The sequence below is a fragment of the Macadamia integrifolia genome, chromosome 8, assembly GCF_013358625.1.
Source record: "Macadamia integrifolia cultivar HAES 741 chromosome 8, SCU_Mint_v3, whole genome shotgun sequence".
In the NCBI taxonomy this organism is placed as follows: Eukaryota; Viridiplantae; Streptophyta; class Magnoliopsida; order Proteales; family Proteaceae; genus Macadamia; species Macadamia integrifolia.
The window spans coordinates 31,944,217-31,957,678 of NC_056564.1; the positions used below are offsets into that span (position 1 = coordinate 31,944,217).

Sequence of the window (13,462 nt, forward strand, 5' to 3'; positions counted from 1 at the left end):
CAGCCCAACATCTATTTTTGGCCCTGATCATGTTTTACTTTCTCTTAACATTTTCTCAAATTTTCAAGTCTTCTGAACAGATTTTTATGTTCCAGTTTTCTGACCATTTTATAAACTTGATGCTTGTAAAATTAACAGACCGTTTTCATTGAAGAAGGGAACAAGCTTTGAGGTTGCCCAATAGAATGTGGCTGGGACCCAAGGCTACGTTAGGTTGCATTCCCACTCCGGGGAAGTCAAATCTTGCACAGAATTGATATTTCTTAGTTCTGTTTCGGAAGAATGAGAAGTAGCGTTTGGTTAACATATTAAGGGATCAATTTCATAACTCAGAAGGAAAAAAAAGAGGAACAACGTATGGCAAGCCTTAACAGAATCAAGTCTGGGTGTTACACTTGTTAGTTTTGATATTAATGTAGTCTGATGTCAATTCCTGATCGATGCTGTATCGGTAAGCATTAAGGGTAAAAAAAGGTTTAAAATTCATTTTCTAAACAAATGCAAGGGCAAATCCATTTAATCCGGATCGATCCAAGCGGATCCAAATCAAATCCCGTTTCGTGTATTGCTACGATCGAGGGTAAATAAGTAAGAATATATATATATATATATATAGGGGCAAAGGTTTGACACGTTAGCGGGTTACCCAAGCATAAGGTCTGCTAGCATTTGTTGATCGTAGGATTTTGTTTTGTTGACTATTGGATTTTGTCAATTTGATTTAAAACGTTGAATTTATATTTATAATTTTAATCTTAGGCACAATAAGATAGAAATACTCCGACTATTATGGTACGGTTTTCTTGGAAAATCAGAATACTTCACCCATGCCTTTGCAGGGTACTGAGGTTCAATCCTCCATTGAGCTACTTTGAAGGAACAAGAATTCAGCAATCAAGAGCAAAGAAACGTTTCTGCAAATGAACGGCAAGATTCCACTCTTGCGCCTCTCTGTTGCGTCTTTCTTGTTTGTAGACTATAGTACCCACCACCGCCGCAAGCAACGTCGCTCCTAATTCCGTCCTCATACCTGTGTTGCTTCAGTTGCTTCAATCCTCCATTCCTCCATTGAGCTATGACGAAATACTGGTCCACTTGGTCTCTCTCTCTCTCTCTCTCTTTCTCTTTTTCTCTCTCTCTCTCTCTCCTCTCTTTAGTGTGTTAGATTATCTGTATAAAGCTACTCTTTTATCTTGTCTCTGCAACTCTATTCTCAAATTAATTCTCTCGGCTTCTCCATATACCCTCTCACTCTTACATTAAACAGATCGCCAACACATACTAATAACACCGTCATCATGAAACGCAAATCATCACCAACTTTAGTTTCCATGATTGTGTCAACAGTGGTGGCAACTTAAAGCAGTTGATGAATCTCATTAATGGAGGAAATGCAAGACAACTACCCAACTCTAATTTCAAACGACTCATCAAAACACACTTGCTTAAAGGGAAAATCAATTTAATTAACTAATTAGTAAAAGATAGATAATCAGAGACTAAGGCTTCATCTTCTGATCTTCTCCTATTTGTACGCCAAAATAAAATCACAATCTCCAAGAACACTTGCAGTCCGTTCATCTCTGCTACTCAAACACCAAGTCCAGAAAATCAAACTTACAGGGGGAACATAGCAGAGAAGAGAGCTTCAAATATAGCTTTTATTATGAAAATATGATTCCGATTACGAAGAAGGGCAACGAAACGAGAAACAGTAACCACTATTTCAGCGGGGCAGGGTATGACGGCAAGTTGTAGAGATTTCACGAAAGGGGAGGGGAGAATACATACAAGGAGGGGATGGAGTGAGCGTGGGGCAGGGGTTGGTAGCCAAGGGAGAGGGAAGATGCAGATCATTGTGAGCAGGGATCGGCAGAATCTATTGAAAGAAGGAGGGGTGGGTGTGAAGGAGACGCAGAGGGAGAGGAAGAAGAAAAGGGATCATAGAGAGATCATATTGGGCATGTATTTTACTTTCATACTATTTATGCTGCATATAAATTGCACATACTGTCATTTTTCATCCAACGGACAATATTGCAACTATCATCCAATGGACACTAGATGCTAGCACAGAATTAGTGAGTTTTTTCACTGGTTCAATCCATGGGAGCAAAGAATTGAATCTGACATGCCCAAAACAGAATTCCACTCCCAATTTAATTCCGAGGAACAACAATCAAAAGAATCAAGAAACAAGAATGGAAGCAAAGATAGCCCAAGTGGCGGCCACAGATGATCTGAAGGCATACATATGAAGGCATCTATGTGGGCCGGCCAAAGAACCTTTTGCTCAACTTTAATCTTTTATCTGATAGTAAATCAAAGAGTAGGCTGAGCTATTATGTTTGAGCTAAAACTTGTAAATTACTGCCCATATGATCCTAATGTAACAATTGACGCTAAATATCCAATAATCCTAATGTAACAATTGAAGCTAAATATACAATAATAGAGAGAGGGAAGGAGGGGATCTACAACTAACTACAAGCATGTAAGAAATTCAGATTTTTTTTTTTTAATAAAGGAATGATATATACATAAAAGTAGGGAGATGGACAGCAAAGCGACTCCCATGTTTCATGTCGTCGAATGATTGAATGAAATCTGTTTCATGTCTTCAAATTTACACCCTGTGGGCTCGAGTCACCACCACAATAAGGAGAACCACAATGGAGAGTAGCAGAGAGGCTCTCAGCCTGGCTTCAAAGAGATCTGTGGTTGCTGCTGTGTTGTTCTTCTTCTGCTCAGGTTGAAACACCTCATTCACAAGCTTTATAAGCTTCTCAATTAGTTCCAGAACTTTTGCCTTACTGTTGTCTAATATCCACTTCAGTAGGCCTGCTGCTGTGTCTGGACTTTCATCAGACCTCTGGGAATTAGCATCTTCAGCTGCCAAAGAACATAAAATAAATAAGCATACTTCCATTAAGTAACGCAGATCCCAACAACAATAGTACTCGTTCGGCTAGGAGCAGTTGAAACAGCAATGGTAAGTGTTGGGAATAATCCTACATCGAAAAATTCTGGAACCTTGGATGACTTTAATATACCAGTTGGGCCTCTCCACCTAACAGATAAAGCTTTTGAGTTGGATAAATCCATTAGAACGGAAGATAGAATACATGACTATGGCGGGCTGCATGGTTCACCCCTAATCTGGTGCCATGATCCGACCAATCATACATTTGGGTCTACCGTGAAATACGATTCAATGAGTTTTCACTTGAAGATTCATTCACCACGTCCACCTGACTGCATTTCCTAACATACATGCTACTTTCATCTTGTCCACAGACTACGACATACTGGGTGTAAGCACCTTGCAGATTATTTTGACAGTTCAAGATCAAGGCCAAGTTTAAGATTTGAAATCTCATAGGTGGGGCCATTTGGATGGTCATTAACAACCATCCTGTAAGTATACCATTCATAAGGTTCAGGAATAAGGAGGAAGGTGGTCCTATTCTCTCCTTCCAGCTGAAAACATATCCTAGGTCACAGAGGCCACCCTGAGGTAAATAGATAGATTCGATAACAAGAATGTACACTAAGTAGAGGAAAGGAAAATTCCATTTTAGTCACTCAAAGTCCATTAAAGTTCCTTAAATAGTGTCTGATGTAGTGAAGGGGAAAAATGGAAAATATCATCTTTCTGAAGTGACAAGCATGGATTCTGATGGTGGGATTGCTTCTATCCAAGGGATGCTTGCATTGCACAATCTACTGATACTTTTGGAGTACAAGCTTGGAGATCTGAACAAAAGTGACACAAGTTTCAGATGAGCCGCTGTCCCAGGCATCAGATGGAACTTCTACTCCTCGTCCATGCAATGTGGAGGAATTTCTTATTTTCCCTTTTTCCTCAACCATACAATGTAGAGTTCTCTCTCTCATATTAAAAAAAAGAAAAAGAAAAAAAAAAAAAAAAAAGAAGAAGAAGAAGAAGAAGAAAAGAAAAGAAAAAAAAAAGAAAAGAAGAAGAAGGGGCAATCGGTAAGCATATAAATATGATGCTTCTATCTTCACAGAAATATTTAACAAAATATAAATGAAATTTTGGTTGGAAAAAATAGACTAATCAGATTTTTGACAAACCTATGCAGACTGACTCTTTGAGCTCCTTCACCACCTCATTGTTCATGACAGCATCCCAGACTGCTTTATCGGAAGATAATGACATGACCATTCTCTATAGACAACAGAATCCACAAGATACATACAGAAGAAGTCGATCAGAATCCACAAGAGACACTGAATACACAAGTAAGGGTTGATTCAAAGAAAATCTTCCATAACTGATTCCCAACTACAAGGGGTGGAGAGAACTCATCATTCACTCCCCTAATTAGTTGTCAAACTGAAGGTGAATCTTTGCAACAAAAAATGTAGAAGTTATGGAGGTCAAACACAATGATGCCACTTCATAAGCCTGAAATAATCAATCTCTCATACAGAAACTATCTTATACTAATCTTATTTATTTATTTATTTTTTTCTCTTCTGGCTGATGGGTATCCAGGGCTTTAGCCTGACTATTCCTGTGTGCCCATACTGACCCCACAACCGCATGAACCGGATCATACAGGGTTTGAATGAGAACCATTCAACTTTCACCAAAAGCAGTGAAGAGCACTAAACACCCCTATATGAGTGGCCCCAAGAAGGTAAGAGGAGTCAAACTCAGAACCACACGCTTCTTGAGGCGAAGGTCCCTTTCCAACTCATCTACCCCATTGGGGTTTAAAACCTTATCTCTAACAATCTATAAAAGCAATCAATCAATCTAGGTAAATTATACTATCAAATGACAGGTCTGACTCATCTAATCAGTCACTGACACGGTATGCTCATGCGAGTCCCCTCATGAATCTACAATTTCCAAACCACACAATGCACCAATTAAGGCATTTGAACAAATCAGGAAGTTGGATATTTTCTACTGATATAGTGCCTCCTGTAATATCCAAAATGCTACTCTTCCAAATTCCATGAATGCTTTGTTCTAAAACAATGCATCTGGAACAAGAATACATAATTTTTCCTAAATGTCCGATTCTACATATATATATATTATTTATTTATTTATTTTTTCTATGGCAATTCAGATTGGTGGGAAGTTGTCCTTGAAATTATATTCATAGCTCTCATAATTTTCTCAGTTAAGCACTTCAGCAGTTCTCTTAAAGTAGGCATCCATGCAACACGGGTATCATCTATAACAGTTTACTTATTTCTTTACAAGAGCAACCCAGTGCACGAGGCTCTGTTGACCATAAATTATGGTAAAGGAACATCAGGGCCAGAAATAATTTCACTTTAAATCAATCAACAGACCCTCAGATTACAATGGCAAGCAACTGGAAAATTAGAGAGTAAAGACCTAGAAGAGTCTTATACTGCATGGTACCACAAGTTTACAAGAAAAGACACTTTCAGATAGTTTGGGCAAGAAAAAGAAAAGCATGAGAAATCAAGTCCTGCAGATATGAATATCAATTAATAAACAAGGATCGATATTAGACGTTACCTGAATAGATGGATCTGTCTGCAGTAAATGGAAAGCATCAGAAACCCGTCCATACTGATGAGATTGAGAGAGTCTTGGATTGTAAAGATGCAGGGGGGGCTCAATCCAATCCAACTCTGACCTGGCTGGATCTGCAGTATGATCAGTTACATGCTTGTCCGAACTAGAAGAACTTCTATCTTCACAGAATCGTGAATATAAGGCTGGAGCAACAATCCTGCAAACATAAAACCATTAATAGCAGTCAGACTTAATGCTTGTAAAATAATTGCTACAAATGCAAGAGACTGTGCTAGAACCAATGTTGACCCTTAAAGTACTAGTTCCAGTTTTACGCAAACATCAGTACAGTGTGCCTTAAAAAACGAAAAGCATGCCTTTAGTTCAATTGAATGAAAATATATAGTTAATTAGAATAAAATAGAATTTTCAAGTGATGATGAAAATGTTGATTTTAAAATGTTGACCCTTAACATTTTCAAGTGAATTTTCAAGCTAGAACCAATATTGACCTTAAAGTACTAGTTCCCGTTTTATGCAAACATCAGTACAGTGTGCCTTAAAAAAATGAAAAGCATGCCTTTAGTTCAATTGAATTGAAAATATATAGTTAATTAGGATAAAATAGAATTTTCAAGTGAGGATGAGAGAGGAAAAAGATTAGAAACACAGGTTTTGAAATGTATTAGTCTTAGATAAGACGGAGGGTACATGAAGGTACATGAAGTTCCAGTATGCATTCTATTTGATCACAAACATGTACGAATCTTGTTATAGTGAACCTACATCCCACAAAGAACCACAAAAAATCCATAGAGTATTCAGATACAGAAAACCAGAATGACTCCTCTTAGTTTTTAAATGACCAAGCTATAACTAAATACAATGAAATCTTGACATATCATTGCAGAGAAACAAATCTTAAGAACAAGGATCACACAAAGTGACCATAATACTTCCCCCTCACTCCCCTACCAACCCCAAAGAAAGAAATAAAAGAAAAGACGTCAGCACTTGGGGGGGGGGGTACCAAGGAAAGGTTTTTAAGCCTATTAACTCTGCTCATCTGTAACCCATGAGAACAGCCTCAATAAATAATATACCATGATTAACTCTACAAATGCCCCCTCCCCCCACCCCTGGGCAGATTGAGCCGTATTGAGCCAGTTGTAGACCTTCCAAGTCACAATTAATAGTAATAATAACAAATTACCAGGATTTTAGAAAGTTCTCCACCTTGGACAAACTTGTTTCAAACTTGGTAGATTTTATATCACCCAAAAACAGTTCTAGTCTTTTAACCCAAGTTGTCAGACAGATTGGTTGCCTCTAGGCCTCAACCATTCCAACCATGGTCAAGAATCAAGATCATTTGTGCATCATCAGAATCAACCTTCAAATAACAGCTATTGAGTTGGCTAGAACCAATCATATGTGTGTGCTATCAATTCAGAGCAACTCAACTGAATTATGAATACCCCGATTCACTTATGATGTACGGAAATCCTACATGACTTTGGGGCACGCTAATTGGATGACACAAGAATCTTGACCCAGAAAATTATAAGCAGGGTCAAATCACCAAAGTGAAATAGTCACATTAGATAACTTAATGCAACTCTTAGCCCAATTCTCTGATGGTGTTCACCTTGAAAGTATTGTGCAAGATGCAATGTTTGTTAGCAAAGAAACGAAATTAAATATAGAACATGAAGGTTGTTTGTATTTGTTCTCTAATAATATCAGTTATTTATATCTTGATCTATTATGAGTTTTGCTTATTCTCTCTTCCCTTTCTTGTTCCTCCCTTTCTCAGTGTAATATACTCATGCCCACATACTACAAACTGGGCAATTGAAAGACAGCAAGCTTGGAATAATATTACAAGAGATTAATCTCACTGTCCTCTTTTTTGGCGCTTTTCTGGATTAATATAGAGACAGAAACAGAGGAACAAAGTAATCTCAAAAAGCTGGCTATGCAACCCTAAATAATTTCTTTTTATGAGAATTATGCCCAAACCTTATGGGATTCCTATTTTTCGGAAAAGCTGGCATTTATTCAAATAATCAAATCTTAGTATCATATCAAGAAAAAATTTTCCTTTTTTCCTCTTATCAGAAAATGACCCCTCCCTAACACCCCATTGCTGCTTTCAAAACCTAATACAGAAGAGGGCGGGTGGGGGAAAGAGAAGCAAAAACTCACATATATTCAACAATGACAAGAAAGTATAACAATCAAAATAGAAACAAAAACCATCAAACTTTAATCCTATTCTACTCATACTCTCCAAAAAATCAGAAGTAAACGGGGAAAAAAAAATTGAAGGAAAGCAGATATACTGTTTAAGAGAGGAGACGGCATCTTCAACTTCTTCCTGAGAAGGAACAGCACCAAAAGCATAATAATTATCAAAAATCATGTCTCCTCTGTCTTGGTCGTCGTTTCCATTGACAGATTCCCATTCCCAATCATCACCATCACAGAAGTAGGAAGAAGCACGAGAAGCCCAGTTTGACACGGTAGGAGAAGTTCCCGACAAGGGAAGGTTGAGTGAAGTAGAAGCAGACGAAGAAGAAGATAATGATAAAGAAAGGATTTGAGAGTTGTGCTTGTTTGCGTTGCTAGAAATAGTCTTTGACAAACCATTTTGATTTTCATTTCCTCCAAGAGCAGAACGGATTGCAGTACTGAGCATCCGCCCTCCACCCATTCCTCCACCACCACCGAATGAACTCTTCATGGGTATCCCTTATTCTCTCTTCGTCCTTTGTCTCTTCTCTGTAATTCTCTCTCTCTCTCTTTCAGTCTTAATCGGGAGAGGTTGCGTTGAGGTGGTTTTGTAAGATTCTCAAGATGTTGACCACAGATATAGACATTTGTATCTATCTTCTTGATGGCTCCTTAATTAACCGTATTAACTTAAAGATATTAATTTAGGTGGGAAACAGGTGGGTTTGGATCGGGTTTCTTAAAAGTCTAATCCAACTCTAGGTCCGACAGATATAATCCAGGCCCAATCCAACTCAACTTCATGTTCAAGCCAACCCTCTTGAGTTTGTACCAACCCAACCCAGTCCAAATTGATCTTGTCAGGGCACGTTGGATTGGGTTGGGTTGATCCTGACATCTGCAATGGTTAGATTTAGGGGTGTCAAGTGGTCGGGTTAGGCTAATCTCAGTCGGGCTTAATTGGACTTGACCATTACCTAGGGCTGCACCGTGAACGCCCGTTTAGCTAAACGGGCTAAGCTAGGATGGGCATGGTACAGTTAGTAACCGGGCTGATCGGTCTGGGGCTCTAATCGGATTGCCATAAACAAGTCTTCACCAGGCTATAGATCTATTTAACTTTAAACGAGCCCTCTTTAAAATTGGTCACTTAAATGTGCTTGAAGGGAAATATCATTAAAATGAGACAAAGATGTGCATAACAAAGAAAGATCCCATAATTAAAATGGATTAAACCAAAGATGGGCAAAAGCTACGTTACTAATGTACTTGATCCTTAACCCACGAAACTCAAATCAATTAAACTATATTTACACAACCCAAATTTACCAAGTTCAAATCAACTAAAACTATGCCTGAAAAAGATGAATGTTTTTAGATAACAATAACCACCATTTTAACTGTACATATCACATGGTCTTAGCACTAAATACAAACAATATTAAAAAAAAAAAAAAATACAAGTAGTATTAAAGGGGTCGGGCTAGGGCGGGCTTAAAGGAGTCGGTTCAAGTCAGGCATGTAAATGTGTCAAGCCGGTCGGGCGCCTATCGGGCTAGGTGGCTGCACAGTGTAAATGTGCACTGTGTTGAGCCCGACACGTTTATTAATCGGGCCAGTCTAGGTCAGGCCATAAATATGTCGATCTCGATTGGGCCTACCGGTGCAGGCCTGGAATTGACACCCCTAGTTGGATTAACCTTGATTGACTTGTTTTTACCATTCATATCCTATGGATTAAAAAATTACAGAAAAATAAAATACCAATAGGAGCCCTGAATTCTAATATAAAAAATTAGGGTTAAATTTTGGGTTGGGTTGGGCCGGACTAAGGCCTCAATCCGAGCTTGACCCAACCCTGACCTAGGGTTGGGGTTTTTCAACCCTAACCCACCCTCGGGGTCAAAAAACTTAGTCCAAGCCTTGTTCGGGGTCAGGGCAGGCAGGGTAGGCTCGGATTGTTAAAGCTAAACTTTTACCCTTAAATGATATGGTTTTAAAAACGTGATTCAATCGCTGTATGCCGATTCCGATTCAGATCCACTCTGAGTCGACCAGAATTGACCCCAATAATCGGGATTTTGATATGAAAGTTTTGGAAAGAATATTTCGATTTGAAATAAAATAAATTGGAATCGGTGTCAAAACCGATTCCAAAGTGAATCAACTGATAACGAATCGAATTCACCAATTTTTGCAACGATATATATATATATATATATTTTATGAAATGAAATACCGCTTAATTACAACGTGGACATATCTACATTTACATAGAGGAAATATTCTCCTTCCCTTAAGTAAAAGCAAAAATGATTACTTTGCAATTTTGGCCATTCCATTTTTTTTAATGTGACCATTATATTTACGATATGTTTGGTAGTTAAGAAAAAAAAATTATTACAAAAAACATAATAAGATAAAGATAATTTATAATTTCAAACTGAATTTTTTTTTTTTTTTTTTATGTCTCTCTTCAAATTCAATTTTTTTACTGACTTCCATTAAAGGAAAGGATAAACTGCATGTGGTTTCTTGGAATAAAATATATTCCTTAAGAAATGACATATTAAGACAATTACATAGGGCAAAAATGATTGCATTCCCTCGTCTATCTACGCTTTATGGGTAAAGAACCCTATCATGCTAGCTAGCATAGAAAACATTCAGAGATAGGATGCGTGAAAAGATGATGCTTTCCCCCACACCCAAGGTATTGAAGATGCTGGTGTGGAGATTGGATCTTCTATACGTACTTGTCATTTAAAGGGTGAAGAGGGGTATAGATGGAAGTAAATTGGACAAATGTTGGATCCTTATATGTACTTTGAGATAAATCTACGTGCATCGAATCCATTTTTGCTAGTACTTGCCCTCTCATTGGTCTCACAGTTCACGGCTACTCCTTGGTTAGTACTTCATATTCTTTGTTATGTAGAAGACACATTATTTAAAATATTACTTTTGCCTTCCTCTTCATCTCATGACTTCAATCTTATTTTGATAGTGATTGGGCTTATGATGTTATTGATGTTCGGTGTATTACAAATTTAGAACTTGACTATTCTGGGAGATTCTCTCATCTCATTGAGCAGCGAAAGACGCTATATTGTCTCGCTTCAGTAGTAGTGAAGATGAGTATTGTAAATTGTGCCCTTGCTGATATTAGGTCCGAGAATATTTGATTATACTGGCTCCTTCATGATATGTCTCTTTGACTACTTTACTCCATTTTTAGTGATAACAAAAATTGCTATTCAAATAAGTCACAATGACGTATTCCATGAAAAGGCGAATCATATCAAATTCATCAGCATTTCGGTCAAGGAGTACTATTCTGACCACACATTTCCTCCGAATACCAGATGGTTGATATTCTTATCAAAACCTTTTTTTTTTTTTTTTTTTGTTAACGACTGGTATTCAGACATTCGGCCTGACTAGTCCAGCGGGTCCATACTGACCCTACAACCGCATGGATCAGGTCATACTGGGGTTGTATTCTTACCAAAACTCACACTTCAGTGCATCTCCTATTTCTACTATCCAAGTTTCAAATAATTTATCATTGACCATCTTTTTTGAGTTTAAAGGAGGGGGGGGGGTTTACTTGTGATAATACTAGTTGTAATAATCTATATACTTTTTAAGACAAAATTTTCCATGCCGGTGAAGGAAGGAATGGTCAAGATATGACCCCCTCTCTCCCTATATATTTATCTCCCCCCCTACTTTTTTATTTTTATGTCTTCGTCATCGGTTCACCGTGGCCTCAGGAAAAATTGTCCTAATTTTTATATCTATATACCTTCTCTTTCCATGTAATGCTTTTCCCTTGTCATATCTTGCCATGTGTAGAATATCCTTCTCCCTTAATTAACAAAAAAAAAAAAAAAAAAAAAAAAATCCTCCTCTGTATATATTTACAACTCTGACAAAACATATCAAGGGTTCAACCATTACTCACACTGAGATCTAATTAACAACTATTTTTTTGACGGAGTTTTGTGAAAGAAGAGAACTGACATGGGTTTTGTGAAAGAGTTTTCCTGAAGGCTTTTGAAGAATGATGGAAGAGGGGGAGAGTGGTGGTGAGTTAGCGTTTTGCTCTGTGCTCCCTGCTGGACGGCCACCGGATAGAGGAAAGTAGAAATTGATCACGGACTTCTGGCCGATGGAAAGGAGGGACGATGATGAGGGCGATGTTGTAGTCTCGTCACCGGCTCACAATGGCAACAGGGAGCCACTCACGGTGGCTTCAAGTCCTGTTGAAGGGAGGACAACGGCTCATGGACTAAAGAAATCCTATGCAAAAGCTGTTGGGAGCACCTTTCCAGAGGTAAGCGAACTTCCTGACCCTGTTTGTAATACCCTACTTTTTTTAAACCCGGTCTGATTAAGCGATTGAACCGGTTTAACCATGCAGGAACCGAGTCAGAGGAAATTAGAGCAGGTTCCTTATGGGCTATGATGGCACGGGTGACCTTAAACACCGGCTGGCCCGACAAGTCTGAGCCAGTGCCAGAAGAGACGGGAGTGCCCAAACCGTGTACGTGCACCTACCATAAGGCTATGTATGGATAAAACAGGTATTATATCCGTATTCTAAGGTATATACGTATGCTACATCGTATGCTTGGGGTGGGGTTCGCGCCGAGGTCCGAACCGGGTCAAAATCCCAAGTCTTGGCTCTCAGGTGGGTAGGACAGGTGGGTGCATCCACCTGAGTGACCCATCCAAGTGCACTATTCACTTATTAGGAATTATATATAAAGCTTTATGATTTTCTCTTCTTTCCATTTACTACCCCCGTACGTTGGTGAGAAAAGTAAAGAGGAGAGAGAAAAGAAAGGGAAGAAGAAAGGAAGAGAAGGAAGAGGAAGAAAAGAGGGATTTCAGCGGCGTCGAAGCTCGATCTTCCCATTCCGGTGCCGGGAGAGTGATCTTCAACTCTAGATCTACAGTTGGAGGTAAGAAAAGTTGGGTTTTGTGAACATTCACCATATACAAGCTTTAAACCCTTGATTCGAGTATGGTTTCTTGAGATCTTGTAAATCCCCTTTGAAATGATGAATCTAAGGTTTAATAGATGATTTATGTGTTGATCGTGAAGGATTTGAAGAGATATTGACAAGGTGGAAAGAACATTGTGGGTTTGAAGCGATTTGAAGGGTTTGAAGCGATTTGAAGGGTTTGAAGTCGTTCTTGAGCAAAGAAGGTAAGATGGTTTTCCCTCACTTGAATCTAACCTAGATCTAGGTTAGAACCATCCTATAGGACCTTGAAGGTGTGAAGAATGGGTGGGAAAAAGCCCCATTTGGTTCCCCAAAAAAATGGAGAAAATGGGGAAGAAACAGTGTCTTTTCCGCCAAGACCGGTGGGTACAACCGGTGGGCTCCTACCCGCCTGTGGGTACCCACCTGAGAAGGCAGGGGGGCCTTCGGGCCCAACCGGCGGGTACAACCGGCGGGCCCCTACCCGCCGGTCCTAGCAAGGGGGTCCCTGACCCAACCGGCGGGTACCACCGGCGGGTACTACCGGCGGGTACTACCGGCGGGCCCCTACCTGCCGGTCCTAACCGGTGGGTAAGACCAGTGGGTAGACAGCCCACCTGTCTGACCCACCCGTGTGGCCCCGAAGGTGATCCTTATGTCCGATCGAACCCAAATCGGACGTGTGACCTTCTTTTGACATTCT

General features: G+C 39.2%; 1 protein-coding gene across 1 annotated transcript; it reads right to left on the reverse strand.

Annotated features, from left to right (window-relative positions):
• Positions 1-2,269: 2,269 nt before the first annotated feature.
• On the reverse strand, positions 2,270-8,362 carry LOC122086249. The gene is made up of 4 exons (XM_042654990.1): positions 7,876-8,362; positions 5,531-5,747; positions 4,099-4,192; positions 2,270-2,892 (listed from the first exon to the last, which is right to left on the reverse strand). Exons 1-4 carry the CDS (start codon positions 8,274-8,276, stop codon positions 2,627-2,629), a joined length of 978 nt encoding a protein of 325 aa, XP_042510924.1. The 5' UTR covers positions 8,277-8,362; the 3' UTR covers positions 2,270-2,626.
• Positions 8,363-13,462: the final 5,100 nt, after the last annotated feature.

What these genes read in the sequence shown, in the direction of transcription:
- LOC122086249 (XM_042654990.1), bottom strand. Translation starts at nt 8,276, where the DNA reads ATGAAGAGTTCATTCGGTGGTGGTGGAGGAATGGGTGGAGGGCGGATG. An exon ending in GCCGTCTCCTCTCTTAAACA is followed by an intron (nt 5,748 to 7,875) that starts GTATATCTGCTT and finishes TTATGTTTGCAG; the next exon opens with GATTGTTGCTCCAGCCTTAT. An exon ending in CAAAGAGTCAGTCTGCATAG is followed by an intron (nt 2,893 to 4,098) that starts GTTTGTCAAAAA and finishes GTTCTTTGGCAG; the next exon opens with CTGAAGATGCTAATTCCCAG.